The 19,224-nt window shown below is 52.0% G+C and overlaps 1 protein-coding gene and 1 long non-coding RNA gene across 4 annotated transcripts in view; one reads left to right on the top strand and one right to left on the bottom strand.

Annotated features, from left to right (window-relative positions):
- TUBGCP3 (tubulin gamma complex component 3) overlaps positions 1 to 8,175 on the bottom strand; it is a 32,931-nt gene extending 24,756 nt beyond the window's left edge. For all 3 annotated transcript variants that reach the window (XM_081551499.1, XM_081551498.1, XM_081551497.1), the window contains exons 1-3: positions 7,983 to 8,175; positions 3,122 to 3,229; positions 1,413 to 1,480 (exon numbers count right to left, since the gene is read on the bottom strand). In XM_081551499.1, coding sequence (XP_081407625.1) covers positions 1,413 to 1,480; positions 3,122 to 3,229; positions 7,983 to 8,058 — 252 coding nt within the window. In that variant the 5' untranslated portion in view covers positions 8,059 to 8,175. The remainder of the gene's footprint in view (positions 1 to 1,412; positions 1,481 to 3,121; positions 3,230 to 7,982) is intronic.
- A 5,971-nt stretch (positions 8,176 to 14,146) lies between these two features.
- Positions 14,147 to 18,673, top strand: LOC145530341 (uncharacterized). Its single transcript, XR_014071677.1, has 2 exons — positions 14,147 to 17,144; positions 17,621 to 18,673. It is a non-coding gene; the product is annotated as an uncharacterized LOC145530341 (long non-coding RNA).
- The last annotated feature ends 551 nt before the right edge of the window (positions 18,674 to 19,224 follow it).

Consider the following 19,224-nt stretch of genomic DNA (forward strand, 5'->3'; position numbering starts at 1 on the left):
TCCCCCTCCTAAATTATTCTAATTTCCCAAAATAGAAATGCATTTTAAAATTCACCCGGTGACATCAAACGGAAACTTGCCCATTTTTTACCACCAGCAGGCGAGAGAATGTTCTCAGAGCTCAAGCCCCTGAGAACCTTTAACCCCTGAAATCTAACCCCAAGTCCCAATGTGCACATACTTTTAGATTACCCTATTCCCAATGCACAGCATGTTCTCCCTGAAATAATCCTCTCAACAGCCAGCTTCCCAAACGCAGTGATTATCAGAATAGTGCCATCATAAAATGTGTGAATGCCTCCCCCTACTTAAGCCTGACTTAGGTCATACCAAACGAATATTAGGAAAAAAGAAAATAATTCTAAAGTCTAAGATGGGTCTCGGCATCAGGCATTGCTGGGAAACGCAGGTCCTGCAGCATCCAGAAGTCAGCAGTCCCCCAGGTGGCGTGCGCGGTCAGCACAGAGGTCCCGTTCGTTTCCACAGACGCCCCAATCGGAGGCCCTGACGGGCAGGAGAGGAAGCAGCAACCACAACTGCAGTTTCCAAGAACCAGACGTTTCAGCAACAAGAAGGAGCAGGCACATGGCTCCCTCATGCCTCTCAGGCTCCCTCAGCCGCGCCCTGAGCCCAATGGGTCTCCCAGCCCCAGGATGTTGGCTACTATTTAAAACATGACTATTTCATGAATAAGCATTCAGAGTTCCAAACTGAACTGCGGAAAACCACCGTTCAAATCAAACCACCCAAATGTGTGATCATATAACGGCCAACGCTAACAGACACGACAGCTTTCACTGATGAATCTCCCGTTCAGAATCCTTAAAGTGAAAGTCGCTCAGTTGTGTCTGACTCTTTGCAACCCCATGGACTATACAGTCCATGGAATTCTGCAGGCCAGAAAACTGGAGTGAGCAAGCCGTTCCCTTCTCCAGGGAATCTTTCCAACCCAGGGATCGAACCCAGGTCTCTCATATTGCAGTCTTGGTAAGGCTTATGAGCACCTTTGGATATGACATCTGATAAGCAGACCCTAGTTAATTTTCAATGTACAGATGGAGCTGCTTTTAAAAATAGAGAAAAATTTAGGAAAAGCAAATGATACAGCAGTCTGAAACTATCTGCCTAAAGATAACCATACAAAACAGTTCCTGCTTTGTAACTTCATATAAAGATGGAAAAATAGACTTAGAACAACGAATCCCAGTAAACCCAACTGCATTACGGAACCAAATGGTCAGCAAGTGAGGTTCAGCTTATTGTGAGGGTGCGACAGATGGATCAGAGGAGGACTTGAAAGGGCTGTGAGTCCTCATCCTGGCAGCACCAGACATGCTCCGTGGTTGTCCATCACGAGACTGAGAGTGCTGGCCGTGCAAAGCAGTCAACCCCCCGGACTCCGCACGTGGTACCTGGGAGTGCAGCTTCCTGTGGAGCTCTGAGAACAGCGCCGCGTCCGCCTCTCGTCTCTGCCGGGTCACTGAAAGGCCGGAGATGAGCGTGTCAGTGACTCAGAGCTCACTCCTACACTATCCCCACAGCAACAGGTCACTGACGTCTGCAGGGAATCCCGAGCTGAAGAGTCTGAACAACTAGTCACTTCCGTTCCACGAATTTTATCATCAAAAAAAATGAAATTTGTAAAATATGGACACAATTAGGCTGGAATCAAAGAATTTATGTGAACATCAGCTAAAGTAATAGAATTTTTGAAAATCCCATCATTTCTATCTATAAACAGTAATGAAGAGCCAGTGAGGCAAAGTGCCGCCAGGTTAGTCAGCTGACAGAGGCAGCCTCGGCCCACGTCAGGGTCGGGCACCCGGGCAGGGGCTCCGAACAGCTGTGGACACCAGCGGGTAACCGGCAAAGGAAGAGCACTATGTCTACACAGCAAGCCTTGCTGCAAAACCACAGAGAACACACGGAAGAATAATCTGCACACGGTTACAATTTTCTTCTTGAAAACAGATCCTCAGGACCCACTCGACAGCATGGCTGCCAGGCCTTTAACTCTGAAGACAGACTATTTTCAGCTGCTCGCAGCATGTGTCCCATGCCCTCCAGGGGCCTGGATCTGTGCATTTGCAAAGCAAACGGTCTGTAAACACACCCAGTTCTGGGGTTCCCACTAGTGATCTAAAACGTGCTAGTCATCAGAGATCAAGAAGGAACGACAAGGTTCTCAGGTTCAGTTTTACAGACAAGAAAGGAAAGTAAGTGTTTACAGCAGGACAAACATCCTACCACCCCCATCTCACATACACCTACATGCTAGGTCACCTCAGTCCTGACTGCTCACCAAGCCACCCCCAGACCCAGCCGCTCACATGCCAGGGCCTCACCCCCACCCCCAGCTGCCACAGCACCCAGCCCTGAAACAGGACATCCACGCAGACGCCAGCCAAACACAGTTAATAATGCAACAGCCGGGGCGGGTAGAAACCGTGCCGTGAGGACCCTCCTCCTAGAAGGCATCATTACCACCTGCGACAGCCAGGCCTGTGGGGGAGAACGCACGGGCCAAGGCTGCGTCCCAGGCAGCTGGGACCCGCTCCTCAGTCCCGGGAACTGTGAGGAAGGGGGACCTGGTGATCAGAGAAGACCCTCTGACCAGGACAGGAGCAGCTCTCACAGCGGGTCCTGGTGCTCAAAGGACCAAGAACACACAGTCAGAGACCCATTCGTAACCAGGTGCTAACATATGGAGAGCTTCCTTCTCTAAGGTGACAAGGTGTAGGAGAGCTTCGGTACCATCTCGGAAAATGTTCAACAGGAAGTTCCAAAGCACTGGAAGTCTGGATGGTGACAATCAACAGACGCGGTACTCAACTCACACGGCTGTTTAATCACCAAGACAGTATCTGGCAGTTATCTGCTCAAAAGGTGTATAAGATTAAAACTGTGAATCATAAGAGAAGCAGCAAGTGATAGTAAGTCTTCTCCTCTCCCTCACATTCTTACCCCAGATTGTGCTGTTGAAGTGTATTTAAAACAACCCTCCCACCACGCTCTAGTAAAAGAACTGAGCTGTCCTTAACATTAACATGTACGTACAGAGATACACAGATACACAGATACATATCTGAGTGCTCAGAAAACACTTAAGAAAAATACATACGTTCTTTCTTGATTTTTTCAGCTACTAGAAATTCATCTCTTTCAACAGTTGGGGCAAAGTTGCTGCCAATGACGCGCACGGCATACTGGAACTGCTGGGCCACATCGGCTGCAAGGTAAACAAAAGGATGCAAGTTACGGCCAATCAGGTTCAGTGGTGATCACCTGAGGCTCTCGCTTCGTCAAGACAGTGCACGGGGGACCCACCTCCCACCTGCCCCAGGTCCTACCTGAGTGGACAGAAGGGCCACAAGGCAACAGGATGAAGGACTAAACGAACGGAGTGTTTTACAGGCAAAAAAAGGGAGACGGCAACAAAACCTGAAAGCTGCTCAGAGCCAGAAAACTAACTGGACGGATAATCCTAAGAAAAGGAGCAGGAAAAGTCCCAGCCACACCACGGTACCTGCAGAGCAGGGCGTCCTCACACGTGCGTGCACACACATACACACCACGGTACCTGCGGAGCAGGGCTTACACACGCATGTGCATACATACATACACACCCACCCACACCATGGTACCTGCGGAGCAGGGCTTACTCACACACTCAGGCACACACACACACACCACAGTACCTGCAGAGCAGGGCTTACTCACGTGTGCATGCACACACACACACACGAGTGGCCATTAGCTGCCAACAGGGTGGTAACTTCTGACCATGTGTGCCATTCCAGATAAAGAGGACGGCGTAAACGCAGATGCGTGTTGCCACGCCCTCCAGAAACCCCACTAAACCGAGAAAAAGGGAGACTGAAGGCATAACCCTACGAGAACAAAGGAAGCGGGCGGATGGGTAAACCCCGGCCGAGCCCGGGGCAGGCGAGGCGCGAGGGGAACGGGGGCAGAAGGCGGAAGGAGCCGCAGGAACCGCAGACCAGCCTCCTGTCTCCTGACGGGCACCGCAGCCGCAGCAGCAGATTCACTGTGTTCTCTCCTGGTTGACCCAGTGGACACAGCCGCAAGGCGGCCATAACGCAGCCCCCAGGGCGCTTCAGGTGGCGCTTACATGAGCTTACAGACCACACGTGGGCCAAGCCAAGCGGGCACAAGGTGACGCGCACGCGCAGTGCTGTAAGGGAGCCCGGCTGCTACGTAACCGCTTATCGACAACACGTGGGGCGGGCGGGCCCGACCGTCGCCATCTTGGCTGACTTGCTCTCTCCTACACCTGCTGACTCGGCTTCTTCCAGCATGTCCCCCCACGACCACTCCCCAGCCTCCAGTCCACTGCGCGTCTCCTGAGGAGCAGACGACTCCCCCTCCTGCCCCTGGAGTGAACGCCCCTCCGGTCTGGGCGGTCCTGACCAGAGCCGACAAACCCGCCCCTCGCCCCCTGCCAGCCCCGGAGCCCGCTCACAGCACCAGGGAGGACGCTGAGGCCCTTCACCGCCCCAGCTTCTCAGGCCGCCTCCCCGCTGCCCACAGCAGCGCGCGCACACACGCTCACACACGCACGGAGTCTTGCTCGGACACCACCACACACGGCGCAGGTACTGAACACGGTGAGACCCGTGGAGGGAAGAGCAAAAGGGAGGAACTCGGAGTGCTCCCGTGGGGTCACGGGGCTCGGGGGCATTTTCTTCCTCACGCTGCTCCACACGTAAAAAATTTCCTACATCGAGAGTACTTTAATTTTAAAAATATTAAAAGGGTCACTGAAATCACATATTTAAAAGGAGAGCTGTGTAACTATTTTAGTTAAAAATTTTTAGACTACCAGGATCCTGAGTCCTACAAACAATAGTTCATCAACAACATGCTCAGGGACGTCAGACAAAAATCCCCACTCTAAGAGTTGCATAAGCGTCTGAATTTTCTCCTACCAAAAATCCAAGCCTCCTCCCTACCAGAAGCACAGCCCCCATCCTCACACCCTCTCCACGTGTCCACGCGTCTGTCATGTCCCTCCCACCCCCGCAGCCACACTGCAGTTTCCCTGTCAGTCTGCCAGCCACACTTCCAGTCTGTCTTTCCTGTTAATGACAAGATATTTGGAAACTCCATCAGCTTTTTCTTAAACCAATCCCCAGCCCAGATGCAGGTCTGAATGCCTGTGTGCCAGACAGCACCGCGATCTCTGCAGACGGGGCGCACGGGTTGGCTCTGAGCAGGTGGCACCGAGAACCGAGTGGAAAGGCCTAACAGCAGACGCAGGGAGGCCCCCCCACTGCCCGGCCAGCAGCTCCTCCCCAGAGCACCAGCGCTACCTCAAACTTTTCGGTCTCCAGCCCCCTTTATACTTCTAAGATTGAGGGCCCCTGGAAGTTTTTATTTATGGGGGTTACATCCATCTAGTTATACTGTATTAGAAATGTAAACCAAGATCATTTTTAAATACTAATTCATTTAAAATAACAACGAGCCCCTTAAGTACAATTTTAAAATGAAGCCTAAACCTTTAAAAAGTAACATACCCATTAATCAACATTCAGTGAACATTTTCATAATATGACAAGCTTTAATGTATATCCAACACACATTCATTTCCCCACGAGTAAGACTATCCTTTATTTGGAACTTCATCAAGACCTCTTCACCATCTTCAAAAATCGTGAAACCCACAGCAACACCACTCGCGGCCCAGGAGCTACCGAGACGGCACCCTCCCTGCCCTCACGCGGGGCTTCCAGGTCAGGACACCGTTTGACGGCGCTGTGCGGGGGCTGTGGTGCCACCTAAGCACGTGCGCTCAGACACTTCTTCATCTCTGACTAGAGAGAGGACCGCGAGGAAAAGGGATGCTGCCTCCGGCAGAGGTGAAGCGACGTAATGTCAAGAGCAACGGTTCCAGACAGAGAAGTACTGACGAAGATGTAACAAGTAACATGTTCTCCAGGGAGGCTCACGGGTGCGGGAGACACCGCCCCTGTCACTGGCTGGCACCGTGTGTTTCCAGCGAACCCACAAGTGTTCTAAGCAGCAAAAGGTGGGAAATAATGGTTACACTAACTTTATAAAAATGTCAAGCACCGTTATAGCTCAGGGCTTGGCTTCTGAAGGTCCCTTGAGGCCAACTACAAATTTTTTAAAATACTTTATGAAAAAATAATTCATATGAAATTCACATAAAAAGTAACAAGTGTCTATAATGCTTCAATTTCATAGTATTAAAAAAGCAATATATTATAAAAGCATAAGGTCAGTTGTTTGTAACGTCACTAGAAAATGAAGTAGTTAATCAAATGTTCTACTTAGTGAACAAACAAAACACCCACTAATGAAACTCTTTTAAAATCTCAAACACTATAAAGGCAGCAATTAGCACTGCTTCTTTACTCATTAAAGGTAGAATAAACAAGGGAAGCTATTAAAGACTTATACATTCTTCAGTGAACAGAAGCATAATTTGGAAACGTGAATACAATTGTTTGGCAATCCTAGTTGTCCAGAACAGAGGAAAGAGAGCATCATTTTAGTGGATTTTATATTTTATTCTGAGAGGATCTCATAGGTTATTTCCTTTTTTTTCCTTCTAATTTTGTAGAAAGATAACTGACATACATCACTGTGTAAGTTTAAGGTGTACAGGAGCCTGTTTACTCTTAATTTAGACAAACTTCTAAATGAGAGGGTGGTGCAGAACTTTCTGAAAAGAAGTTTTTCAACCTCCTAGAATGGATGAAACTAAGTCAATCGACAGGATCCTCAAATGTTAAGAGCAGTATTCTGAGAAACACGATGCCACGCCATGAACGGTCTTCAAAGTCCAGCTGTAACCATGGTAGCACATGAATGTGCGGCTTCACGCTGAGGAAACCTGAGGGCCCGCGGGTTTAAAGCAAACCCCAAGGCTAACACGACCGAGTCCCGACCTCCAAGTTCGGCTCCCCGGTGTCTGCGGGTATCCCTCCGGTCTCCACGATCCGGATGTCAGATCAGAAGGGCAACCCAGGGGGCAGGAGGAGCTGGAGGCACCAGACAGGGCGCAGCCAGGCCCCCACCCGCCTCGAGACCTTGGCCCAGGGCTGCCGGGGACCCACCCCGTCTACACTCAGGTCTCCGTGCAGGGTTCCTCAGCTTCCCCTCAACAGCCATTGGCCCTGCTTTCTCCTCCCTCAGGCAGCCCACTCCTCAACACTGGAAGCGCGCCGACCGTGTCGGCCCCTCCGCTGCTAACAGGAAGCAGGACCTCTGAGATGGACGACCTGGCTCCCACTGCTGCACCACCGGCACCTCGGGCAGGGCCTGCAGGAGGGGGAAGCCCGGGCTTCTTAGAGGAGCGCGGTGGCAGAGAGAAACTTCACAAACTGGAGCGAGACCTGTGTGGAGTCAGGCTCCCTTCACGGGCTGAACCGAAACAGCCATCCTTCGCTCCTGAGGCCATCAGAGACCGTCAGACAAATTACGCGGGCCAATTTCAGGAGTCGTGGGAGAACAAGGGGCCGTCTCAACGCTTCGGTTCTGCTTCAAGTCTTCCTGCAAAACCTGCAGCCTCTCTTCCCCACACTGTGGTGCTTAGGGGACAAACAACCCAGCGCTCCAGCGCCCGGAGGCCCCTCACAGGGCCGCCCCGTCGCGCCCTCCCGCCACGCCGGGCGGAGAGACGCCGGGCGGCGGCGCCCCGCGGGCCCGGGACCGCACGGCGCTCACCTCAGGTGTCCCTCGGCCCGCACCACGGGGACCCAGGCCGCAGGCGGGGCTCCGCGTCACCCGGGACCCGCTCCTCGCCCACGTCACGCGGCGCCGGGCGCGGACCGAGCGGTCCGAACAACGCGGGGGCGCGCGCCCGGCCCCGCGGGCTGAGGAGACGGACGCGCCCGGGGCCGCCGTGACTCAGCCGGCCCGACCGGCCCCTCCCCCGGCCGCCCCGACCCTGAGGCCCCGGGGCGCCTCGCAGCCGCCCGCAGCCCCGCTACCTTCGCTCCTTCCCAGGATCCGGCAGCACAGGCTCTGAAGCAGGACGTTGGGCGACTTCTGGTCCGGGGTCGCCATCCTCGCCCGAGGTTGCCCGCGCCGGCCCCGGGGGCTCCCGGCTCCCCCACCAGCTAAGGCCCCGCGGGCAGCGCCGGCAAGAAGGGCGCCATTTTAACGGAACCCGCCGAAACGCGCGCCCCTCCCACAATGCCCCGCTTCTTCCGGGAGCGCGGGGCCGCGGGGGCGCAGGCCTCAGAGTTCCCCCCGAGCCCTGCGGCCAAGGCGGAAGAGTTCCGGCTCCAGGCGTGGCAGCCGTGAAGTTCACGCCCACGGTGCTCAGTTCAGTTAAGTCGCTCAGTCGTGTCCGACTCTTTGCGACCCCATGAATTGCAGCACGCCAGGCCTCCCTGTCCATCACCAACTCCCGGAGTCTACCCAAACCCATGTCCATCGAGTCGGTGATGCCATCCAACCATCTCATCCTCTGTCGTCCCCTTCTCCTCCCGCCCCCAATCCTACCCAGCATTAGGGTCTTTTCCAATGAGTCAACCCTTCGCATGAGGTGGCCAAAGTATTGGAGTTTCAGCTTCAACATCAGACCTTCCAATGAACACCCAGGATTGATCTCCTTTAGGATGGATTGATTGGATCTCCTTGCAGTCCAAGGGACTGTCCAGAGTCTTCTCCAACACCACAGTTCAAAAGCATCAATTATGCGGTGCTCAGCTTTCTTCACTGTCCAGGTCTCACATCCATACATGACCACTGGAAAAACCATAGCCTTGACTAGACGGACTTTTGTTGGCAAAGTAATGTCTCTGCTTTTTAAATATGCTATCTAGATTGGCCATAACCTTCCTTCCAAGGAGTAAGCGTCTTTTAATTTCATGGCTGCAGTCACCATCTGCAGTGATTCTGGAGCCCAAAAAATAAAGTCTGACACTGTTTCCACTGTTTCCCCATCTATTTCCCATGAAGTGATGGGACCAGATGCCATGATCTTAGTTTTCTGAACGTTGAGCTTTAAGCCAACTTTTTCACTCTCCTCTTTCACCTTCATCAAGAGGCTCTTTAGTTCTTCTGCACTCGCTGCCATAAGGGTGGGTGGTGTCATCTGCATATCTGAGGTTATTGATATTTCTGCTGGCAATCTTGATTCCAGCTTGTGTTTCTTCCAGCCCAGCGTTTCTCATGATGTACTCTGCATATAAGTTAAATAAGCAGGGTGAAAATATACAGCCTTGACATACTCCTTTTCCTATTTGGAACCAGTCTGTTGTTCCATGTCCAGTTCTAACTGTTGCTTCCTGACCTGCATACAGGTTTCTCAAGAGACAGGTCAGATGGTCTGGTATTCCCATCTCTTTCAGAATTTTCCACAGTTTATTGTGATCCACACAGTCAAAGGCTTTGGCATAGTCAATAAAGCAGAAATAGATGTTTTTCTGGAACTCTCTTGCTTTTTCGATGATCCAGTGGATATTGGCAATTTGATCTCTGGTTCCTCTGCCTTTTCTAAAACCAGCTTGAACATCTGGAAGTTCATGGTGCTCAGAGGCCTGCAAACTTGCCCGGCAGAGGGCCTGGACCTGCTGGGGGCGCTGGGCGCCCAGGAGCGCCTTCACAGGGCACGCGGATTTTACAAGGTCGTTGGTTCTACTTTCACTTTGGGTGGAAGAAGCCCGTTTATGGAAGCACAAGGGTGTTATGATTTGCTACACGTGGCTGAGCATCCGCATCTGCCCCAGTGTATTGTTATTTTTTGGTCGCTCAGTCCCGTCAACCCTGTGACCCCATGGACTGCAGTGCACCAGGCCTCCCTCTCCACCACCAACTCCCGGAGCTTGTTCAAACTCCTGTCCATTGAGTCGGTGATGCCATCCAACCATCTCATCCTCTGTCGTCCCCTTCTCCTCCTGCCTTCAATCTTTCCCAGCATCAGGGCCTTTTCAAATGAGTCAGTTCTTCACATCAGGTGGTCAAAGTATTGGAGCTTCAGCTTCAGCATCAGGCCTTTCGAGCTTCTCATAAGAGCGGTGTTGGTTCCTCCCCACCCCCAGCTGAGGCTCCAACCCTTTGAGTCAGATAAGACTTAGCTATTGAACAACAGCAGCAAGGCCCCCAGCCCCAGATAACTAACCACATAACAGTGAGAGAAGGGGCCGGCCTTCGGACCGCCAAAAAGGCTCATATGACCGTGTGTGGCTTCTTGGGACAAAGCCCTGGCTGATGACAAGACATTGGTGATTTCAGCAGCCACTGTGACGGGGGTTGGCTGCTGTGGTGCTGACTGCAGGGAGACCGCGTGGTGTGGACTGCGCTGAGTGCATCTGGGAAGCTGGGGCCCTTGCATTTCTAGCTAGAGGCGCGGCTGTGGACAGAACCAGAGAGGCCACTGACGGCCCTGGAGGAAATCTCTTATTCTGTACCTGCAAAGTCACCAGAGCTGAAGACCAGCCTCCAATACTGATTTTTTGAGTTGTATTATGTGAGTTGAATCCACAGTCCTACCAAGTCTCTCCTATTAAGGGTGGATTGTTAATTGAGAAGTAGTGGACCCCGTGATCTGGGATGGAGATGTTTGAGTAAAACGTGAAAACCCAAACCACCTGAACCTTCCTCAACACAGCAGGATCCCCTCCTCGTGTATGCAGAGTCTGGCCTTTCCTTGATTTGCGAAAGAACCAAGATGGCTCTTCTCAGTGGCAAATAAAGCAGAATTCAAAATGACTCAAGTCATCCAAAAGAAGGAATGAAAGAGTGGACAAACGAAAAATCAAAGAGGAAAACAGAAAGCAAACTTTCAAAACTGTTCATAAATCCAACCTAATCACACTAATGACTGCAACAAGTTTGTTAGTGGATGGAACACTCTGTCAAAACGCTGAGATCACCAGAATGAGTGAAGGAAAACAGCAGGACTTAATCACAGGTTACGTGAGGACATATTTTAATACAAAGACATACATCAGTTGTCAGTAAATGAGTGGAGAAAAGATATACCATGAAAACAGTGAGTGTAGCAACGCTGGAGTGGTCAACATCGGGTAGAATACACTTGGAGACAAGGAGTGTCCAGAGACAGAGAAGGACATCTCGTGCTGCTAAAAGGGTCAGCTCAGTGGGAAGACACACCTGTAACCGTGTGTGTGCCTGAGGACGCCCTCAGAATAATGAAGCCAGAGGGACTTACAGAGGTGATGGGTGAGGATGTAAGTAACTCATTTCCACCAAAAAAAAGTGTGAAACTGGACAAAATTGCCCAAATGAACCAAGACATGGCACGGAAAATCAACCAAAGATAGACCACAAATTGGAAAGCACTCGTTCCTGAAGAAGCGATGGGGTTTCCAGGGAGGCAGGTGTACACCCGTGGTCTTCTTACCAGGGCTCTTCTGGTCCCACGACACAACGTGAGTCGGGAGTGCTGGTCCCCCCGTGCCGGGCGCCTGCCAGGCCGTCAGCTGAGGTCCCGGGGGGCAGGCTCCGGCGAAAAGCCCTGGCTCACCGGGTAGAGGAAGTTCACAGGGTGACGGCCCAGCCCAAGCTCAGCCCAGGGCTGGGGGCCCACTTGGTACCAATGGCAGCCCTGCCAGGATCTTCATGCCGTGAGGGTGGGTTTCATGTCACCTGGACTGGGCCATGGTGCCCAGATGTGTGGTGTTTCTGAGATGAGATTAACATGTAAATAGTGGCCTTTGGCACCCCACTCCAGTATTCTTGCCTGGAGAATCCCAGGAACAGAGAAGCCTGGTGGGCTGCCATCTATGGGGTCGCACAGAGTCGGACACGACTGAAGCAACACAGCAGCAGCAGCAGCAGCAGTGGCCTTTGAGTAAATAGTGTGGGTGGGCCGCATCTGATCCGTTGAAGGCCTGAGTAGAACAAAAGTCTGACCTTCCTCGAGGAGGTGGGAGTCTGCCAGCAGGTGGCCTTCAGGCTCGAGCTGCAGCACCAACTCTTCCCTGGGTCCCCAGCCTGCAGCCCACCCTGCAGATTGTGGACTTGCCAGCCCCACACTCATGCGAGCCAGTCCCTTAACATAACTCAAGCTCTTTCCTTCACTCTAGACAGATGATACAGTAGAATATAGAACAGTTTTTTAAAAAATCATCCATTAAAAATAAGAAAGAAAAGTGAGCATAGAACAGGAGGTACGAGAACACATATGAAGAAGGTATGTTGAAACCAAAATTGGTCACAAATGACTTAAACATAAATGCGCTAAGTCCACAGAGGCGAGGCACGGTTCTAATCTCAGCTCATGAAGGCTGCAGCCCATCGGGGCATCTCCCTGCTGCTGTGGACCTCGGTCGGCCGCCCCCGTGGTGTTTGTGGCTTCTCTCTTTCTTGCTCTTTGGGAGAACGTCACCGTGCAGCCCAGCCGCAGGGAGGAGGGCGCTGTGGTCCCCTCCCCTCGGCGTGGAATATTTATGCAGATTCTTTACATTTCTTCTGCGTGGAGATTAGTTTATTCTCCCCCACTTGTTCATTCATTCAACGATGCACTTACATCGGTATGCACTTGTGGACGCTCATCATCCGATCACGCATCACCTATTTTCTTGCACGGACTGTTCCAGCCTTGGCCCCCTGGAGCCCTCTTAGCAGGCTCCCGTGTCCCTTTGGCATTCCCACGTGGCTGTGAGTTCTTAAAAAACAGTGAGTAGACAGCGGGTTTCAGTATCGTTTTAGATTTATAGAAAATGGAGTAGATAGCACAGAGACGCTCATGCCCCCATCCGCTCCAGGCACACAGTTTCCCCTGTTACGAACGTGTTTTAATTTATTTAATCTGGTCGTTTGGCGCTGTGCCGGATGCTTGTGGCTCTGCATGGGCTCCTCTCTTGTTGCGGTGAACGGGGGCCGCTCCTCACTGCAGTCGCTTCCCTTGCTGCGGAGCACGGGCTCCAGGGGCAGAGACCTCAGCAGTTAGAGCGCACGGGCTTGGGAGTCGTGGCAGGCGGGCTCCAGAGCACAGGCTACTGCAGTAGTCGTCATCACACGTGGGCTTGGTCGTTCCAAGGCGTGTGGCATCTTCCCAGGCCGTGGATTGATCCCATGTCCCCTGCGTTGGCAGGTGGATTCTTACCCACTGCACCATCAAGGAAGCCCTACCTACCTGCATTAGGGGGGTATACAATTAATGAAGCAACATGGACACGTTACTTCTAACTGAAGTCCAAAGATTATGTTAGCCCAGTGCTTCTGGGTGACGGATGTTGCGATAAGACGGTGAATTCTGTGGCCATGTGCCACTGCCTCATTTTTCTGTAAAACAGGCCCCTTCATCTGAGGCTGAGTCCTATGGGAGACGGTTTCCATGCCTGGCTGCTCACCTTCCCTTCATCCCTGTGTGACGTGGTGCTCTAACTTCCCCTTGACCTGGGCCAGGTTTAAAATTCTTTCATTTCCTATCTTTCATGTCACACTCGACATGGTCAGAAAAATGCGTTCAAGCCACCTCCAAGAAAAGCTTTGTGAATACCGAGCTTTCGGTACCCAACTCCATCACTATAAAGATTGCTGGTGATTGATTGACTGAAACTAGTGAACAGTCTTTCAAATTACAGTGAATTTTTCAATTGATATTCACTTTTCCTTTTCGAAGCCATAATGATTTGCTGTTCTGACATCAGATCAACAGAGAGAAACTCCAATTAGGCTTTGAAGACTCACGTATTTCAGGAACATGTCATCTAGCCCTTGTAAGTAGATGGATAAATTACTTTAAAAGTCAAGAAGTCTTTTGAGCCACTGTCCTTTCTGTTATCTTGTTTTGTGAGTATGTTATGCTTCTCACACTTTTAAAAAATTGACCTCAGTTTTCAAAGACTGACACGTGACATGGCTTTACTATGAATACCACCAGGACCGAGTCTTGCTTTTCCTTCTCAGCCCAGCTGGGGAAGCAGAAATCCTCCACCCACCCTGTTTTCCAGCACTGTTTTTGCCTGTGTTCTTTGATCTTCTTTCTCTATATTTACAGTGTTTGAAGCATATCATGTTTTTTTTAATATGGTGTTCAACCGGAATGTTGCTTCTTTGATTTTAAACATATTTTAAATTAGTTTTAAAACACTTTTAAAAGAAAAATGGCTTTTCATGACAGGGATGAAGCATCCTTCTTTGGGTACAAAATTCCATCCCGCCCTCATCTCTGCCCGTTTGGCCGTGCGTTTGCCAGCGTGCACGCCTCAGTTTATTCACAGTCTGGTTACCTGTTCACTCTGTTGTCTGGGGGTGGCTGGGAACACGTTGATTTCCTTGGGAGAAGGTTGAACAACTTTTTTGAGATTCCCTAAGTCTAAGAAGAGCTGTCGTGAGGAGTGAAGAAGGTGGAGGTGTGCAGTGGAGAGGCTGTCCTTGGAGCTGGGGTCGCATCTGCAGCGTCTGGCCTGAGGTCGGTACGCGGCACTGGCCACTGATCTTTGAGACCTGGAACCTGCCTCCAGGGTTGGGGACCGGGCACACCTTTCGGGTCAGGGTGAAGGTGCCGGTACGGCTGCCTCCTGCGTGTCCCTCCTTGCCTTCCGCCCTCTTTCCATCACCCCAGGCACGATCAGTAGGCTTGAGTTAGGGGACAGATGGGTTCCGGGCTAGATTCCCGTTTACATTTGTTGAAGCGCCAAGAAGTGGGCTTCAGGCTGGATACTTACAGCTATCAGCATTTTCTGAGACAAGAAATAGGTGGGCTCCAGTTGAAGCGTTTAAAATCAGCCTCCTGCTTGTAAGGAGCCTTCCAGCTTCCTCTGAAATGGAAGTAACAACAGAAACGGGGCAAATACCAGTGTTTGTCTTTTGTAAACACGTTAAGGCAATAGTCATGGCAGTAATCAAGACAAGGACAGAGAGGGGGCAAACCCTGTGTGAGTGAAGGATTAAGGGGTCTCCGCTCCGCCCTTTTTGGGACAAAGGAGACACTACACGTGCGCAGAAAGGCTCCTTGTGGGTCAAAAGCCAAGGGATAACACCGGGCCGTAATGAGTCTTGCTCTTCCCAGAAGCCTTCGCTTCGAGATCCATCTTGGCTGAGATGGGTGTGCTCACCCAGGGTGGGTCCCCGGGTAGGTCCCTTGTGGCAAAAGAAACCAGTAATTGGCTGAAGGGAGACAAAGACTGCGAAGACCTGGCCCCCATAAGTGACTTGGCCGCCTCTTCGCTGCGCCCCTCCTCACTCGGGGGACGCCCGCACGCTTCCCCCGGGTGTGCGTCTCCGCCCCGCCCCTACGTCAGCTCAGTGCGCAGCCGCTCTCAGTGCTGCCCCCCCGCTCCCGTGCTGCCTCTGACAATATCACTGTGCCGCATGTACAGTCCTCCTGGGTGAGAAACGCGTTTCTCACTGGGGGCGAAGACCCGGGGGAACGGCTCTTCGCCCCCCTCTTCTGCTGCTCTGGTGGCTGGGCTCCTGGCTGGGGGCGAAGATCCCGGGAAACAGCTCCTCGCCTCTCTCCTTCGCTGCTCTGGTGGCTGGGTTCCTGGCTCTCTTCCACGCCGCTCAGGTTCAATTCCAGGGCAGGGAGTGAAGATCTGGCTTCACCACCGGTCATGGCCGCCTCACTGAGATCAGGCTGATAGACCCAGGCTGAATCTGCCGCAGGCCCAGGCTGGCCCCAGTGCCTCAGAGCCTGTGAGGCTTCTGGGACCCAGGCCTCCTCCGTCTACTCAGGACCCCCAGAGCCCCTCCACGGGGACCACTGGGTCGCAGTGTCCACCAGGCCAGCACAGCCGCCTGGCCCAGCGTTGCCAGGTCACAGGGCTGTGATGGCCCCCGCGACCCGCTCGCTGTGTCCAGCGTGGAATAGCCCCTCGCTGGTCTCCACAAGCCCCCTCCCGTTCTCCCTGTCGCACCCCGAAGCCGTGAGTGCCTCTGCCGAGGTCTCAGCCGGGGGTGGGCCCCGGGTTCACATCCGGGTGGCGGGACCCAAGGCCGGTCCGTTTCAGTCTGTCCTTGGACACTCCTGAGCGCTGATACATTTTGGAGCGGCCCTGGGGTCTTCAGCCCTTCAGTCCTGAGGAATCTGAGGAACGCTGCAAAGGAGAAATCTGATAAAACATTTGAAAAAAAGAAGTTAATTAGTTTTCCGGATGATTAGAGTGCTTAGTCCCCTTTTTTCTGAACAAAGGCTGAGCCCAAATCAACAATGGGAGCTGGGGGGCCTCCTTGGGCCACAGAACCTTCAGCTGCAAACCTTCCAGGAGCAGTCATGGCCGCTGGGGTCTCCCAGGCAATTTGAATCGATTCTCCTGGGCTGGGATTTTGTGCCCCGGGCTTGATTTGAAGCACACGGACGACTGGACAGCTCACTCATTTCTGTAAATCTCTGTCCTGCGTTACCTTGGCAGACGCAGAATTTAGCTCATCTCTGCGGAGCGGAGAACAGCATTTGCTCTTGGTCATGACTGTCTATTTGCTGAGCCTCCCAAGACGGCGGGACAGACCCAGAACCCATCGTGCACAACCCCGCTGCCTGTTCTTTTTACGTGAAATCGGCTTGAGTGTATTTTTAAAGATACAGCTGGGATACACAGTTCAGTTCAGTCGCTCAGTCGTGTCTGACTCTTTGGGGCAAGTCTATATAACGTGAAGCACAGAATCAAAGCATCTTACACATTAACGCTTCAGTCTGCACAAACCACACCCCCCAGTCCCTCCGCAGCGCTCACAGTCGGAGTATAATATAAAATTACCGTGAGGGTATTCCCAAGGCAAGGCCTGCAGTCTGAAGCCTCCCTGTGTGCAAACTCAATTTACAGTTTAGAAGTTACAGGCGTAACACAACGTTGGAAGCCCACTGTATTTCAGTAAAAGATTAATTTCTCTATAAAAGCAGCAGACTTACTAAAGCACAGGAAGAGCCCCGAAGCCAGAGGTGGGTTGTTTGGCGCCTCAGCTCCTGCCGAGGGCTGGTTGTTTAACTTCTCCTCGCCCACTTTCTGATCTGAAAACAAACGCTGAGGTGCTTTATGAACTTGGGATTCTTGTTGAAAGAACCAAGCGGGCCATGCCTCGTACACTCTGACCTCTCTTGACCTCTGCACCCCAGCGTCCCTCACCAGCCTTCACAGATGCACTTCCCGAGAGTGGCTGCCATGTCTGCAGTGTCCACAGCTGCCTTTGAGTTGTAAGGGGGTTGTTTCAGAGTTTCCTTCCCCTCAAACTAGGTAAGTCTTTGTTCTTTGGGGGTAATTTAATTACTACTTCTCTATGTTTGGTAGATCTGCTTTGCTTTGCTTTGCTTTTAAACCCAGAAGCCATTAATAATTCAGGATAGGGCTTCCCTGGTGGCTCAGTGGTAAGGAATCCGCCTGCCAACGCAGGGGACACAGGTTTGATGCCTGGTCCCGGAAGATCCCACGTGCGGCAGGACCGCTAAGCCCATGAGCCTCAGCTACCAAAGCCCGAGTGCCTGGAGCCTGTGACCCACAACAGGAGAAACCGCAGAAAGAGAAGCCTGCCCCCCCGCAGCTAGGGAGTAGCCCCTGCTCGCCAGGCTGGAGGGCGCCCGCGTGCGGCAGCGATGACCAGTGCAGCCAAAGATAAATGCATAAATAAACCTTAAAAAAAAGGATTCAGTATAGCAATGCCACCTGTGAACAACACCCACTTATCTTGCCTAATTTTTCACCTTTGTTTACAGAACGGGGGCGAAGGTGATGCGTACACGAAGAGGTGAGTGGGGGCGGGGGCGGGGAGACCCGGACTTCGCTCCCTTGACGGCCAGGCTGGCATCCCGCCGACAGAGCTCCAAGCTGACCCTCAGCTGTCTAACTGTGAGACCGTCCACCGCCTCTGATCAGATCACCGTTTCTCCCTGGGCTCTTGGAGCAAATTTCCAGACACAACATCACTGCCTAAGCTCTATTTCTGGAACTCCAAAGAGCATTTTAGCCATAACCCGATAGGATTTCTTATTTTCCTGGGAGAAAACAATCCGATCAATGCCAAATGCTTGTTCTAATTTCTGCTAGGTCTTATTAGGCTTTACCCCATATTCCTTAGTGTCTTAGCATTGTGGCCTCTTATTTTCAATTTATGCATTCATTTTGTATTTCTAGGGTTTTCTTTAGTCGTCTTTTTGGTTGGGAAAATGGTCTCCATATATTAACTTACAAAATTGTTTTCATTTCAGTGGGAATATATACATATGATTATTTTAAAGTAGACTTTTTTCTGCCCCCAAAATAGCAAACGTACATGGGAAAATTGAGAAGCCACAAAAATACCTAAAGGATAAAAATCAGGCATGATTGTGCCCATAGGGACAGCCCCATCAGTGTTTACTTTTTTAAGATTTTTTTTAATGTGGACATTTTCTAAGCTTTTACTGAACCTGTTACAATATTGCTTCTGTTTTATGTTTTGGTTTTTTGGCCGTGAGACATATAGGATCTCAGCTCCCCGACCAGAGATTGAACCTTAACCCTCGGCCATCGGAAGGCGAAGTCTTAACTACTGCACCCCCGGGGAAGTCCTCCTCCAGTAAACTTCTTTTTCTGCATTAATGTTCTAGCATCTACACACCCAGTCTTACTCTGACCCTGAATGGCCACGTAACATTCCTTTGTAAGGACAGTTACAGTTCACGTGATGAATCTTCCTCTCCCCTATCTTAGAAGTCCTGTTGCTTTCAAATGCTTTGTTATTATACGTAAAGAACATTAAAGCCAATGAAGTCAGCCTTGGACCCAAACCGCCAGCTGAAGTCCATTTGGAAAGCCAAGAGTTTAGAGGCGACCCGCTCGCTGAGTCTTTGTCAGAGCAGTGTCCTTGGGGATGGTGTTCCCTTAGCCCGTCTTCTGAGCAGGCAGGGTGTCGGGGAACCCCTCTGGCCTTTCTGCCTCCGCTTCCCAGGCCGGCCAGGCAGCGCCATGAGGCGGGGGCCTGGTGTGGGGCTGCACGAGTGCTCTCCCCGACCTGCTCTGCCGTGGACCACCCACAGGACGCTGCAGAGGCTCGGCCGCGCTGGAACTGTGGCTTCCTGGCCAGTACGGTGGAGGCAGGCGCACTGCGAAGGGAAACGGCTGAATGCCACCCAGGCTGAGCTCGCATTGGTGACCCTGAGCACCTGCGTCGGTTATATCTGTGCTGCCAACCAGGAGTCAGGGATGAGACAGCTCTCCTCACCAGGCCTCCCTGACGTGGATATTGTGACCTGAGCTGTAGAAGTATGGAGCCTGAGCTGTAGAAGTACGGAGCCTGAGGCTCAGAGAAGTTGAGGGTTTTGCCTGAGCTCGCACAGCG

The sequence above is a fragment of the Giraffa tippelskirchi genome, chromosome 12 (assembly GCF_054371585.1).
Source record: "Giraffa tippelskirchi isolate mGirTip1 chromosome 12, T2T-mGirTip1v1.2.pri, whole genome shotgun sequence".
In the NCBI taxonomy this organism is placed as follows: Eukaryota; Metazoa; Chordata; class Mammalia; order Artiodactyla; family Giraffidae; genus Giraffa; species Giraffa tippelskirchi.